Source organism: Electrophorus electricus, chromosome 9 (assembly GCF_041902795.1).
Source record: "Electrophorus electricus isolate QZ-2024a chromosome 9, ASM4190279v1, whole genome shotgun sequence".
Taxonomy (NCBI): Eukaryota; Metazoa; Chordata; class Actinopteri; order Gymnotiformes; family Gymnotidae; genus Electrophorus; species Electrophorus electricus.
This window is the reverse complement of record NC_137505.1, coordinates 5,670,767-5,684,198: the sequence shown is the minus strand read 5'-3', so window position 1 is coordinate 5,684,198 and position 13,432 is coordinate 5,670,767. Positions and strand designations below refer to the sequence as shown.

The 13,432-nt window shown below is 44.6% G+C and overlaps 3 protein-coding genes across 8 annotated transcripts; 2 read left to right on the top strand and 1 right to left on the bottom strand.

Annotated features, from left to right (window-relative positions):
* The first annotated feature begins 116 nt into the window (after positions 1–116).
* Positions 117–2,897, top strand: hsd3b1 (hydroxy-delta-5-steroid dehydrogenase, 3 beta- and steroid delta-isomerase 1). Of its 2 annotated transcripts, none has more exons than XM_027026587.3 (3): positions 117–625; positions 1,288–1,452; positions 1,704–2,897. In XM_027026587.3, exons 1-3 carry the CDS (start codon positions 406–408, stop codon positions 2,492–2,494), a joined length of 1,176 nt encoding a protein of 391 aa, XP_026882388.2. In that variant the 5' UTR covers positions 117–405; the 3' UTR covers positions 2,495–2,897. The 2 variants fall into 2 exon arrangements, with proteins under 2 accessions (XP_026882388.2, XP_026882387.2); XM_027026586.3 differs by having other exon boundaries at positions 1,246–1,452.
* A 251-nt stretch (positions 2,898–3,148) lies between these two features.
* On the top strand, positions 3,149–9,604 carry pla1a (phospholipase A1 member A). Of its 3 annotated transcripts, none has more exons than XM_035522882.2 (11): positions 3,149–3,606; positions 4,273–4,489; positions 4,584–4,761; positions 4,917–5,025; positions 5,934–6,035; positions 6,292–6,342; positions 6,943–7,110; positions 7,763–7,852; positions 8,002–8,110; positions 8,296–8,451; positions 8,620–9,604. In XM_035522882.2, the coding sequence occupies exons 1-11, from the start codon at positions 3,444–3,446 to the stop codon at positions 8,699–8,701; spliced, it is 1,425 nt and encodes a 474-aa protein (XP_035378775.1). In that variant the 5' UTR covers positions 3,149–3,443; the 3' UTR covers positions 8,702–9,604. The 3 variants fall into 3 exon arrangements, with proteins under 3 accessions (XP_035378775.1, XP_035378776.1, XP_035378774.1); XM_035522881.2 differs by having other exon boundaries at positions 3,150–3,606; positions 6,292–6,387; XM_035522883.2 differs by lacking the exon at positions 6,292–6,342.
* On the bottom strand, positions 8,962–13,101 carry popdc2 (popeye domain cAMP effector 2). 3 transcript variants are annotated; one of them, XM_027026592.3, is made up of 4 exons: positions 12,261–13,101; positions 11,677–11,785; positions 11,133–11,556; positions 8,962–10,123 (listed from the first exon to the last, which is right to left on the bottom strand). In XM_027026592.3, the coding sequence occupies exons 1-4, from the start codon at positions 12,755–12,757 to the stop codon at positions 10,041–10,043; spliced, it is 1,113 nt and encodes a 370-aa protein (XP_026882393.1). In that variant the 5' UTR covers positions 12,758–13,101; the 3' UTR covers positions 8,962–10,040. The 3 variants fall into 3 exon arrangements, with proteins under 3 accessions (XP_026882393.1, XP_081576883.1, XP_026882392.1); XM_081720757.1 differs by having other exon boundaries at positions 10,994–11,556; positions 12,261–13,098; XM_027026591.3 differs by having other exon boundaries at positions 8,962–11,556; positions 12,261–13,098.
* Between the last annotated feature and the right edge of the window lie 331 nt (positions 13,102–13,432).

The window sequence follows — 13,432 nt, the reverse complement described above, 5'->3', positions numbered from 1 at the left end:
AGCTGTTTTTTAGGTGAGGTTTGTATCGTTTACAGGTAATGAGCATGTAGGTCCAAACAGCGAGATTCCAGTGTGTTCGGATGGGAATAGGGTATGTTGACTCCGCACAGGGTTTATAAGAACTACAGTTCCTTATTCTGCACGCGAAATATTGCACAAGTTCCAGAACTGCGCGCGAGACACTGAAACGACAACCTCAGCTCAAATACTAACACAACACGCGGCGTTTTTCAGACGGTGAAGGCCGCCACGTAAAACCATGAGAGTCCGTTTAGAGGGAGCCCGAGAGACCAAGGTGCGGGCCTCCTCTATCAGTTCTGACCTTGGCGTTTTATTCCTCGCACTGCATTTCTCATGTCGCTTTAATGTGGCATTCAGCTTGTCCTTGGCGGCCGGCTTAAAAGCATGCGCTCCCTCGGCCTCATGTGGCAGCGCGCACGCCGCAGCACTGCACGGGTCGCTTCCCTGGCATCCATGTCGCTCGCGGGGGACGTGTGCGTGGTGACGGGCGCGTGCGGATTCCTCGGCGCGAGGCTGGTCAGGCTGCTGCTGGAGGAAGAGAGACTGTCGGAGATCCGACTGCTGGACAGAAACGTCCCGCCTGACTTCATTCAGACTCTGGAAGGTGCGTTTACCCCGTGGCCACGAGCCCTATGTATGCAACTGTGTTCGGTTTGTTTGATTTTTTTTTTTTTAAGTCTTAGAGAGTCGCTCTGTTATCATGTAAACCCCCCCCCCCCCACACTTTTTATTAGTGTTAAAAGGTTTTACACAAACTACTGTTTTGCAAGCCACGAAAACGACCGATATTGAACTGCCAGCTTTGAACTTCAATACTTCCCGAAACGGTCGACATACTAAATGCTTAATAGAATGAATGAGAATACGGAGAAGAGCGAAACACGACACGATGAAGAGCGACGCAGGTCACTCTATATGCATTTTTTCCGTTTTAATTTTAAATAACAATACAACCACATTACAAGCAATAGAATTTCTACCGAATTTCAAACGTTTCATAATCAAGCTTTATAATAATAACTTTATATCGGCGCCTATCCGTATAAACTGTAGTGTATTTAAATGCATCTATCTCTGTGGCTGTTAAAATTTGCCAGCCTAAGAAAATATCCCAAAAGATATTTAAAATATTCCTAGTTTCCAGAGATCTACCACGTATTCATATTGTTACTCGTTTGCTGCAAATCCGTCCACTTTTTCTGCTGAGAGGGTGTTTACTTCCAGTCTCATTGGCTTCCCTGACACGGTACCGGCTGTGGTTATCAGATGCCCTGGGTGAGACTCAGCTGAGCGTCTTCGAGGGGGACATCAGGGACCGCGAGCTGGTGGCGCGCGCCTGCACGGGCGCGTCGCTCGTCTTCCACACGGCCGCGCTCATTGACGTCATCGGAGCCGTGGACCCTAGTGAACTCTATGGAGTGAACGTCAAAGGTGAGAGGTCAATAGGTCAGCTTTGACAGGCTTTGGTCATCCTGTAATCATTCAGAGATGTTTAGTCATCAGTCTTTTTTACATTTGCGTCATTTGCTAATGACGTTCGTCTGGCACTAACAGTCATATTAAGAGTCGTTTGCTAATTTGAATAAAGGGTTTCGCAGAAACACAAGCAACAGAGCTTGGGTGGATGCAGACTGAGTGACACCAGAACGCGTGACGTGGTCCCCCCCTCCGTTTTGCGACAGGTACCCAGCTGCTCCTGGAGACCTGCATCCAGGAGAAAGTGGCTTCCTTCGTCTACACCAGCAGCATTGAGGTTACCGGTCCAAACTCTCACGGTGAGCCCATCATCTGTGGCAACGAGGACACCCCGTACGTGTGCTGCTTGAAGTTTCCTTATAGCCAGAGCAAGAAGGAAGCGGAGCAGCTTTGCCTGGGGCGGAATGGGGCTCGAATGGCCACCTGTGTCCTGAGGCCCATGTACATCTACGGAGAGGGCTGCCGCTTCACGCTCGGACACATGCGGGACGGGATCAAGAATGGCGACGTGCTGCTGCGGATGTCTCGGCGTGAGGCTAAGGTGAATCCCGTCTACGTGGGGAACGTCGCGGTCGCGCACCTCCAGGCTGCCCGCGCCCTGAGGGAGCCGCAGAAGAGGCTGGTGGTGGGCGGAAACATTTACTACGTCTCAGACGACACACCGCCCATCAGCTACTCCGACTTCAACCATGCCGTCCTGGCACCCCTGGGCTTCGGCATACAGGACAGACATGTCCTCCCCTTCCTCCTTCTCTACCTCATTTCCTTCCTCATGGAGCTGCTCCAAGCTGTGCTCCGCCCCCTTTTGAAGTTTACTCCGCCCCTGAATCGGCAGCTTCTGGTCATGCTGAACACACCCTTCAGCTTCTCTTATGAAAAGGCCCACAGGGATCTGGGATATACCCCTCGCTATGACTGGGCAGAAGCACGCCAAAGAACGACCGACTGGCTGGCGTCTATCCTGCCCAGAGAAAGAGAGCGAATCAGTGTGAAATGAAAGGGAAATAAAACCATCTACTAATGCAGATGACCACAAAATCAGTTAAGATCAAGTATTAGACTACAGTATTAGGCTGTAGTAATAAACTGTAGTATTAAACTGTATTATTAGACTACAGTATTAGGCTGTAGTAATAAACTGTATTATTAGACTACAGTATTAGACTACAGTATTAGGCCGTAGTAATAAACTGTAGCATTAAACTGTATTATTAGACTACAGTATTAAGATATAGGTTGTTTTCAGTAGATCTTTAAACTTTTATCATAAAGGGGCTCTTGGCTAGGTCACTACAGCCTATATTTTGAATTGTAACATTTTAAAGTTTATCATTTAACTAAACTTCTTTAAGTAATGATTGATTCTAATTCAACAAAATGTAATCAATAAAATAACAAAACTGTGACAACCTTGTGACATTTGTGTGTTTTGTCAATGTACAGATTTCAGATTTGACCATATCATCTTAGTAAAATCACTTCTTTGGTATGACTGCAGTAATGAGTGTTTATGTAGAGAGTGACTGTAAAGACATCAGCTTGAACCCAGAGGCCAATAAACAGAAGCACAGTGCACTTCCTTCTCTCGAGCCTCTGCTGTGGTAGGAGGGGCCGAACAGGCCATGCTGAAGGGCCAGAGTCTAGCAGCTGAGGTCACGCCTGCTCGGGAGCGTGAGTCTTCTCCAGCTCCTGCCGTAAGATGGAGGCAGGGAGTTAACAGCACAAGGGCCATTGCAACGCCGCAGGTTATTAAAGCAAAAAGGGAATGACGATAACAAAGGAAAGCAAAAAATTGATAGCACTCTTAAGAAGGCTGTGAGGCCACTGCCGAGCACAGTGGGAAAGCACACTACCAGCTGCTCGCATTGCATTCCGCGGTGAAGCTGATTCACGACCTCCGCTGGAGTGGCTATTTCCAAAAGTCTGAGTGAGCACGGTTTGCCAAGATGTGGAATGTTCATCGGACATACAACCAAGGAGGAATCGAACCATTTTTAACACACAGAGTCTGTACGGCAGCATTCCCGTGGGTCTCCATCCTGGGAGAAATGGCCTGTGATTGGCTGAAGGTTTGCACGCTCCTGTATCTCTGCGCCTCACCTGTGGTGGGTAAGTGCACCTCCGGGCCACAGACTACACACACATTCAACTTCAATGTCTGGAAGTCCAAAGAAATTAAAACACAGAAATGAAACTGAACGTGCTGGCCAGTTTCATTCTGCTCAAATGTGCCAGTGTACTCTCAGTTTGTAGTTTAAAATGTTCACAGCATTAAACATTAAAATCATAAAGCCCAAATGTGACGTACTATATTTGCTCCTATACATTAATACACCAACATATTCTACACAATGTTTATTCAATAATGTTAAATTTTACTATAGACTGCACACAAACAAAGCTACAGTACAGATCTGTTCTTAGTACAGTAGTGAGATAAATTCATCATTTGTTTGGCATATACACACAGTACTGTTGAGTGTGATGTCAATATTAGTTGAATATTTACTTACAAGCTCATTTCTGTTTTCTGGTGAGTTATTTCCTGAATTAAGACAACCTACCAAGTTACACCTACATCACACACATGCACACAGATCCACATACATCACACACACTTGCACACAGATTCACATACATCACACACACATGCACACAGATACACATACATTTCATCTTAAGTTGCTTAGAAAATGGTCAAATGTTTTCGAAGTTCCAGCAAAGCAAAGTGCATTAAATATGAAACCCCTTGCTGAGCTAAACATGTTTGTACAGTTAGCGCTGAAGACGTCGTCGTGGTGTGTGCTGACATCAAGACCAGCTGCCAGGATCACAGCCCGGGCATCAAGGTCCACGTCCGATACCTGCTCCTAACCCGACAGAACACACAGTGTGCCAGCCTCTTTACCCACGACCACCTCAACATCACCCAGCAGCACACCGCGCACTTCAACTCAACACTGCCAACCAAAGTCATTGTTCATGGCTACAGGTGAGTCAAACAACCACTCAGCCTGCACCCTGATTAGTCCTAGTGTTAACCTGAACATCATTTCCTCCCCTTGATGTGTTGGTGTTTATGTTAGAGCTCCGGCCAGTAAGCCATCTTGGATAAACAACTTAACCGAAGCCTTGTTACGGGTGGAGGATGCGAACGTCCTAGTGGCTGACTGGGTCTGTGGAGCCTCCTTAGCCTACAACAAGGCAGTAGAGAACTACAAGGAGGTGTCATTTCAAATATTCACTCTTATTAAACAGCTGAAGGTAAGCATGGCACAGTAATCTATCATTATGTGTCAGGGTGTTACCTGAGCTTTGTGTCAGTGCATTACCTGAGCTTTGTGTCAGTGCGTTACCTGAGCTTTGTGTCAGTGTGCTACCTGAGCGTTACCTGAGTGACTCTGTTTTTGCTGCTTCAGAACCAGGGAAGCACTCTGGAATCGTTCCATATCATTGGGATAAGTCTCGGAGCACATGTGGCAGGATTTGTGGGGACTCTATTTAAAGGCAAACTGGGACGAATTACAGGTGAGAAACACCAGTATGATGAATTACAGGTGAGGAACAGCACTACGATGAATTACAGGTGAGGAACACCAGTATGATGAATTACAGGTGAGGAACAGCACTACGATGAATTACAGGTGAGGAACACCAGTATGATGAATTACAGGTGAGGAACAGCACTATGATGAATTACAGGTGAGGAACACCAGTATGATGAATTACAGGTGAGGAACAGCACTACGATGAATTACAGGTGAGGAACACCAGTATGATGAATTACAGGTGAGGAACAGCACTATATTGAATTACAGGTGTCTTAACTGATTGACTGAAATCAAATTGTTGGCTGTGTATACTAAACAAAAACTAAACATCTATGTCTGCAGAATTGGTTGTATTACTATACTTCTGAACAAAGTGTATCTGGGGGAAAAGAACATTATCTTTAAGCATTATCTGTTTTTAAATCTGGGATTCTATGATTTAACATCTTTGAAGAAATTTACGAGATCCAGACACACGGTTACAAAGAAGCTTACAGACGAGTACAAAAACTATAAACACACACACACACAACACCAGTCAAACGCATGAATGTGGCTTTCTGCTGGTGAGGAGAGCGCTCTTAAAACACAACAGTTCATCCGAAAGACTGCTCAGAAAAAGAAAAAAAATCGATGTTTGTTTTGAAAGAACAGGCTTCTTAAGGACAAAACAACAGTCCGTTAGCCTTGTGTCACGCCTGTGCTGTCAGGACGCTCTCTCCCAGGACCCTCTATGTTGACATAATTTATCACGTTGTTACTCTTGACCTTGTAGCAAGCTCATTTTCCAGAATTATTGGTTCAAGCGCCAGGAAACCTCCAGCTTTCCCAGTGCTCATCTACCCTTCATGCTCCCAACATGTTTCCCACCTTTACTGTCCACAGGCCTGGACCCAGCTGGGCCCATGTTCAAGAACGCCGACCCATCTGACCGCCTGGATCCCTCAGACGCTCTGTTTGTGGAGGCCATCCACACCGATTCTGACAGTGAGAAAGAAGCAGAAGTGTACCTCACACATTGTTTCTAAGAAACATGGCTAAGCCTCCACTGCAATTCTACTCTTACGAGTCAATTCTACTCAGCCTTTGTCTGCTGTTGGGACAGGCTAATGTGTGTACCATGCCCTGTGACCTTCAAAAAGCATGCTACCAACTACAAGCAATGCTCGTCAGAGTATCTATGATGAATAAACTCTACATTTACTTAGAATTTGTTTTTCACTGAATCGCTTATATTTGGCAGAATTTGGCATTTCTATTCCTGTTGGGCATGTGGACTTTTTCTTAAACGACGGTATGGATCAAACTGGATGCGTGCACTCTTTTACAAGACTTTCAAGTATGTGGACAAAGTCCTAGAATGACTAGCAAAGATGTTGGCCTAAAGATGTTAGACTAATAAATGTTAGCCTAACTATGTTAGCCTAAAGATGTTTGCTTAAATTTTAGCCTAAATATGTTAGTCTAGATGTTAGCCTAAATATTAGCCTAAATGTTACCCTAAATATGTTAGCCTAAATATTTTAGCCTAGATGTTAGCCTAAATATTTTAGCATAAATATGTTAGCCTAAGGATGTTAACCCGCAGATGTTGACCCGCTGAGGTGGGAAACGTGGTAATGCTGTAGTGATTGAAATAAAATACACACTTTTACACACAGAGAGCTACATACTAATTACAGCCCTTTAACTGTTATTAAAGACCTATAACTATTAATTGCAGTTGCTATTAATTGCAATTGCTAAATCAAACTTTATGCGCATTTTCAACAGTCATGAAATATTTATGAAAGTTTTTTTTTAAAAGAATTCTTGATATCTGTAAGCATTAAAATGAATTCTAGTAGTTGCTTAGGTTAAAAAATCCTTCACTATAGTCTTATTTATTTTCCAGTGTATGGCTATCTCATCTGCGACCACATGAGGGCGATCTATGTGTATATGAGCGCACTGGATGGCTCGTGTTCCCTTACCGGCTTCCCGTGTTCCAGTTATGAGGGTTTCCTAGCAGGACAGTGTACCAGCTGCGAAAACACCCCTAGTGGGACATGTCCTCAGATAGGTAGGCTATGATTTTCAATTTTTATAAAAAGCAACATAATGTACTAACACATGCTTTAAATGAACTCCTGTCACTGTCCAAATTAAACATATTCTTGTTTATATATCTTGTCAGTTTATTTCAATTGTCTAGCTTCTTACAACAACAATCCGTTATGTGTTTGGTATTTAAATATATTAAAATCAATGTATTTTTAAAATAATCTTATACACTATGGAAGCATCAGAACCAATGTAAAATGAATGTGTTATGCATTATGGAAATGTAATCCTTTTGAATCAAATTGAAAGTCTGAATTTAAATGTTCCACTCATATATGCAAGTTTGAGCTCAAAATTAAAATTCAGATACAATAATTCCATTTACATTTGTGATATGGTTGACTTCTATTGATACTTCATTTACACAGACATTTTGATGATTTATGAGTAGCTTTATTTAAATTAAAATTTATTTACCAATCTAAAAATGATCATTAAAATGTTTTTCACCTAATATGCATTTACACTCAATGACAACACGTTTGAAATTAAATCTTTCAAACTTACCACTACACTAGAAAGATGTGAAACATGATCTTCTAGCTTGTTCCTGTGTGTTTGTGTTTGTGTGTGTGTGTGTGTGTGTGTGTGTGTGTGTGTGTGTGTATCAGGCTTGCTGAAGAACAGTGGGATAAAAGTGTCACCTCTTCCCAAATATGAGAAAGTGTACCTCCTGACAACATCTGACGCTCCCTTCTGTAGTAAGTCTCACTTTGAGAACCAGTCTTTGTGGCCTCGTACGTTGCAGACATTGATTCAAGCAGTTCTTCCTCTCCTCATTCCTCCACAAACATGCTGGCTCTGAGACTGTCCTAAGGAAGCTGCTGAATGTTGTCTTCTTCCCTCATAGCACATCACATCCTGATTGAGCTGAAGGTATCCCAGCTAGAGAAGAGTGCTGAGGTGCAGTTCAACCTTGTCTCCACCGGAGGCGCCGAGACAGGGCAGAAACTCCTGCTGTGTGTTCCATTATTCACGTACTAGCACTAAACTCTGCATAAAGTTAATGCGTTCATGTAAACTCTTGATTAATCCATGGGCATGTTGTAAATACATGTACACAAATTGGGTGTTAGTGTGCACACTGGATAAAGTGCATTTGTATTATATGCTCCAAATGTGGTTTTTTTCCTATCCATTTCAGAAAACCACACAAAACTGTCTATAAAATGGTGGTAGGACATCCAGAGTACCTTTGTAAGATCAACTCTGTCCAGATGAAGAATACGGGTATTCTGTTCTACAGACAGGGCGACATCCACATTGAGTACTTCTGCATCTCCGAGGTCCCTAGCAGCCGGTAAGATCAATCCACTTTCTTACTTATATACACAAACAATTAGTTGCTGACATTAGCAAAGTGAATCTTATATGTGTATCTGTACAGCATATGACTCATATGTTTGCTGGAGCAAATTGTCAATGTGTATGTATAGAACATGTGTGACCAATTACATGCGGCTCTTAGGAAGATGTATCCGCTGTGTGTGGAGAACATTAATGTTCAAAGGAAAGCACCGTGGTCACATGACTATGTCCAGGTGTGCTGAACACACCTAGAGGTCGGGGTCTCTCAATGCCAGACAACAGGCCAGACTCCAAAACGCTCACATTTATACTAGGGCCTGGTGAAGATGGTGTAAAAATGTTTGGGTTTGTGACACACTTACAACATGGAAAACACACACACTGGTATACTGTAAACACACACTAGTATACTGTAAATACACACTGGTATACTATAAACACACACATTGGTATACTGTAAACACACACAGTAGTATACTGTAAATACACACACACACTGGTATACTGTAAACATGTAAAGTCAATAGAATTTATTAACATGTTCTATTAAAATCACACATGTTGCATTTAGAGTGTGTAAATTACCATGTACAAATGCATCAGATGTTAACAACCCTTGGTCTGCAATCAGGTATCAAAAGGTGAAACTGATAACATGTAACACTGGGAAATTACTGTAGCTCATTTTGGTGCATTTCTGTTTAATCTCATATAATAAAATAGGTTAAATTAAAATTAATCATTTGAACAGGTTTTATTTACTGTGATAGAAACTACAGACTGTTATATTTGTGATGTATGTGATTATATATTATATATGTGATGTGCTATATGTGATGTATTTGATGTATGTAATTATATGTGATGTATGTGATTATATATGATTATATGTAATTATGTTATGTATATCATTATATGTGATCTATGTGTTGCATGTGATTATATGTGATGTATGTGATGTATGATGTCACGCTAGAAGGGGAGTCAGAAGGTTTCTAAATTAAAATTGGCCCCCATGAAAATACATGATTTCATGATTGATATGCAAAGACTGTGTTAATCAGTGTGTGTTGTTTTAGTGCCCCCTGTCTACTTATCATTTATCATGTGTTGTAAAAATAAATAAATAAACAAGCAAACAATGATGATGTGATATTGCATAAAGATCAAAAGCCTCGGTGGGATTTAGCTCATGTGTGTGTCTGACGTGCACTGAGATCCAGTTTTTAGTGAAAGTGTGAAGTTATGCCTCTTACTTTTCAAGGGCACAATGTCATTAAAAATTTAACAAACAAAAGTTATCTTATACTGTAGTGATAGAAATATGGAATCGTATGTAACACACGGCCTTGAAATACTTGTTTGTGTTCACCAAGTGAGGTCAGTGGAGGGAATTACGTATGCTGCTCTGGTATCCTGAAATAGTCAAAACCATTTCGCAAAGCCCCTCTGTGCTGTACATCCTCCCTCCCCACACGTGTCCCCACAGCAGCCGAGGACGGTAGGGGCTACAAGGGGCTTCGCTGAGGCCCTGGGTCAGCCTTATGCTGTGGCATTCTGGGTTTGTGGATCGTGCTATTTTTAGAGCCTTGGGGTGTCTGTGGGGGCCAACGGGGCCAGTCCTCTGTGGAGCCGCGCAGCAAGCTTACTGGGGGTGCCAGCCTCTGTTAAACACACCGAGAGAATCGTCAGGAGTCAGCCGTCATGTTCCACAGCGTGCGGCACAGTGACGCGTGGGGGGGTGGGTGGGGGTGGGGGTGGGGCGCGTTTGGTCTCACGGGCTTAGCCCATGCTGCTGATAAAGCTCTGCACTGCATGCTCATGCTGCTCATTTCTGCACTGACCTTGGGCCAAGGTCGGCACGTCGATGCGACCGAAGGACCTCCTCCTCCCTGCAGCTGTTCTGCTATCTAACACGCGTCCCCCCCTGCCCCCACGCCTGCCCACACGCTGCTCATAACCTGCAACTGGACCCGCAGCTGACGCACCCTTACAGTGGAGGGAGTGCCGGATTAATAGAGCCCCTAAAGTTCTGGATCTCCGCCCTGAAGTTCCAGCCCTCGGTCCGGACACAGACTAACATGCACATGAACAGAATGACAGTACATTTTTGAGACCTAATAAGAAAAAAAAAATCAGAACACGTCTGTTCACCAATTATATTCCACTGTGAATGTGAAAGAAGGAGTCTACTGTTATGTCTGTTATATTACAAATGTTTGAGGTAGTTGAAGAGCTTAACAAACCTATGCTTCCTTTTTTTCTCATGGACACACACACACACACACACACACACAGTGATACACAGTACATGCACTAGTCCACGATTTTTCCATGTATCGTGTAAGTCTGTGTCAGTGAAGAGTTTGAATGATCCAGAAACCTGAACCGTGACATTCAACACCGTTGCAAGACACATTCCATCAGTGCACACACTCCGATTAGTCAAGTGCTTGTTTCCAAATCTGTGCACATGTGGTACAGCGAGCACAACACACTCTTCTCCTGTGTCCTTCTCAGTGGTGTGTACTTACACGTAACTTACGAAGTGGCCCAGTGTGTTAGCAGTAGCAGCCTGTTTCTACTTCAGATAATCCCTCTCACTTCCGTAATCTACTAGAGAGCCTATCACATCGACAAAGTCATCCAGGACTAGGCTGGTGGAGTCCTCACCCAAGGGATTCTCAGTGTCCGAGGGCCAGACCCGCTGCTGAGATGGCTGGGGTTCGGGCAGCGCCTCCTTCTCTTGGCCTTGCTGGGCATCGGGGGCATCTGCGTATGGGCAGGCATCCGCCAGGGCCGGCATCGCAAGCGTGGCATCCCCCTTGCTCGCTCTGGGTGGCGAGCTGCCGCTGTCCCTGCTGCTGCTCGGCAGAGAGGGACCGAGAACATGGTACAGACTGGGCAGGCGGATATCGAGGCGGACGCCGCTCTTGGCAAACAGCTTGTCGTTGAGCGAGTAGAGTTTGTCTGCAATGTCGCTGCCAAGCATGACCGAGAAGAGATGAGCGATGTATCTGTCCTTGGAAAGCAGGAGGTACAGGCGGCGCCGGCTCCAGGAGACGTAACGGCAGTCCATCTCGGCGGTCAGGCTTACCTGAGAGCAGGGGAGAGGTGAATGTTCCAGAGCATCAAAGTTAAGATACGAAACAGATAGGTCATCCTACAGCAAGGATGACCTATCTGGACTCCTCATGGACTCCAAACGTTACGCTACCTGGAAATTCCCCTCCTCGGTTGGTTGGAGGGATTCCCATTCTGGAGAATCGAGGAACTGATGAGGAAAAATGTAATGGAGGAACTGACCTTCTAAAGACACTCGAATCCTGTAAATGAAAGACAGCGTCAGAGAAGAACAGTGTTTGTCTGATAATAACTGTAATGTTTAATTCCAGTCAGCACTAAAGTTTGAGGAAATGTGAGAGTTACTGCGATTCGCATTAAAAAGGTCTGACTTTATTTTGAATCTCTTAAGGCTACTTTTGTAATATCACAATAAAACATTAGAGGTGCAAGCTTGGTTTTTTTTACACGTTTCAGAGGAGAACACAGCGCTGAAGGTGATAGGCATGCTTAAGGTCAACAAATCACTAGCAAAACCAGTGAAGGATCACTGCCATGATTCCCAGTCAGATACATCTGGTTTGATTTCAGATAGAGCTTTGAAGTGTTAAACAATGAATAAGATCTGCTTTCAGTGGATCAAATGCGGAGTTACAAAATAGCATATTTACAAATGAATGGTAGCCAAAGTCTACAGTGATTAAAATATGTTCCTTTGCCCCAAGCCGCTTTACTAACCTCCCCGAGAGCAGAAAGGAGAGGTGGTCTATGGGGGTTTTTCCCTCTACAGCGTAGGTCTCTTCCTCCTTCAGAGAGAGTACCTTGTTTTCACAGGCACCCATGATCTCTTTGAACACTGGGATGGGCACGCCCTGTGGCAGGTAGACGGCCGAGTACAGAGCGGACAGTTCCTCGTTGGCCATGCCGTTGTGCAGCAGCTGGAACAGCAAGTGGCCCACCTGGGCCAAAGACTCCGCCATCAGGACCAAGTTCCAGATGAAGACATCCAGGCCACACACTGACAGCCAGCCCCACAGGGCCAGGCAGAGGAAGGCAGGAGCCAGGAAACTGAAGATATACAGAGCCCCGTAGGCCCCACTGCCGCCCATGTACCCCAAGCACAGGATTGTATTGCCCAGATGGTAGATCGCGCCCTCTATGTGGTTGGGCCATCCATTGCAAAGTGGGTGCCCGTAGATGATGGTGTTGAAGAAGGTGATATTTTCTCCACTCATGTTTGACTTCTCTCAGGTCTCGGCTGTGTTCAAACGGACTCCGGCACGCGTGTTTGGAAGACGCTTCTGTCGTGCTGTGGCATATAAATCTCCCTTTAAGCGAAGCTAAGGCGATCGTAGCAGCACAAACCGGCCCGCTCCTGTTCCTGTGAAGCAGTTGGAAATCTCCGTCCTGTGATTTTTTTCCTCCACGCTTCGCCCACAGTCAGAAACACAGCTGGAATGTGGCCGCGTTCATTCTGTCAGTGTCTCAGAGCCTCCCTCTCTACTTTCCAGTTTCCACTACAGGACTCACTACGTGTGTGTGTGTGTATGTGTGTGTGTGTGCGTGCGCTAGTCTAGGGTTGGGTGGGGGAGACAACCTGAGAAGCATCACCATGTTTGGAGTTGAAACCCAAGGAGGAAGCAGTCAACGACAGAAAGCAGACCAGCTACTTAACATAACGCACCAGAGCGGCCAAGGAGACAAGGACGGATAATACACATCCGGAGTGAGGGGCGGGGAGCTGTTTCTGGACGGATTTCACCAGATTGATATCTGTAGTTTGTCCATTTTCTATAAGACGTGTTTGTGAGCTTTGGTATGAAACGTCTGGAGATTCCACTTTGGGTAGAATTACACAGGTCATGTGACACGTTTAACTGCTCGCTCTCTCTCTCTCTCTCTCTCTCTCT

Coding starts and splice junctions, on each gene's coding strand:
- hsd3b1 (XM_027026586.3), top strand. CDS start 406: ATGCGCTCCCTCGGCCTCATGTGGCAGCGCGCACGCCGCAGCACTGCA. Junction 626..1,245: donor CTTCATTCAGACTCTGGAAG/GTGCGTTTACCC, acceptor GTTTACTTCCAG/TCTCATTGGCTTCCCTGACA. Junction 1,453..1,703: donor CTATGGAGTGAACGTCAAAG/GTGAGAGGTCAA, acceptor GTTTTGCGACAG/GTACCCAGCTGCTCCTGGAG.
- popdc2 (XM_027026591.3), bottom strand. CDS start 12,757: ATGAGTGGAGAAAATATCACCTTCTTCAACACCATCATCTACGGGCAC. Junction 11,786..12,260: donor TCCTTTCTGCTCTCGGGGAG/GTTAGTAAAGCG, acceptor TTTCATTTACAG/GATTCGAGTGTCTTTAGAAG. Junction 11,557..11,676: donor CCGAGGAGGGGAATTTCCAG/GTAGCGTAACGT, acceptor CCCTGCTCTCAG/GTAAGCCTGACCGCCGAGAT.
- pla1a (XM_035522881.2), top strand. CDS start 3,444: ATGTGGAATGTTCATCGGACATACAACCAAGGAGGAATCGAACCATTT. Junction 4,762..4,916: donor CTCTTATTAAACAGCTGAAG/GTAAGCATGGCA, acceptor TTGCTGCTTCAG/AACCAGGGAAGCACTCTGGA. Junction 5,026..5,933: donor CAAACTGGGACGAATTACAG/GTGAGAAACACC, acceptor TACTGTCCACAG/GCCTGGACCCAGCTGGGCCC.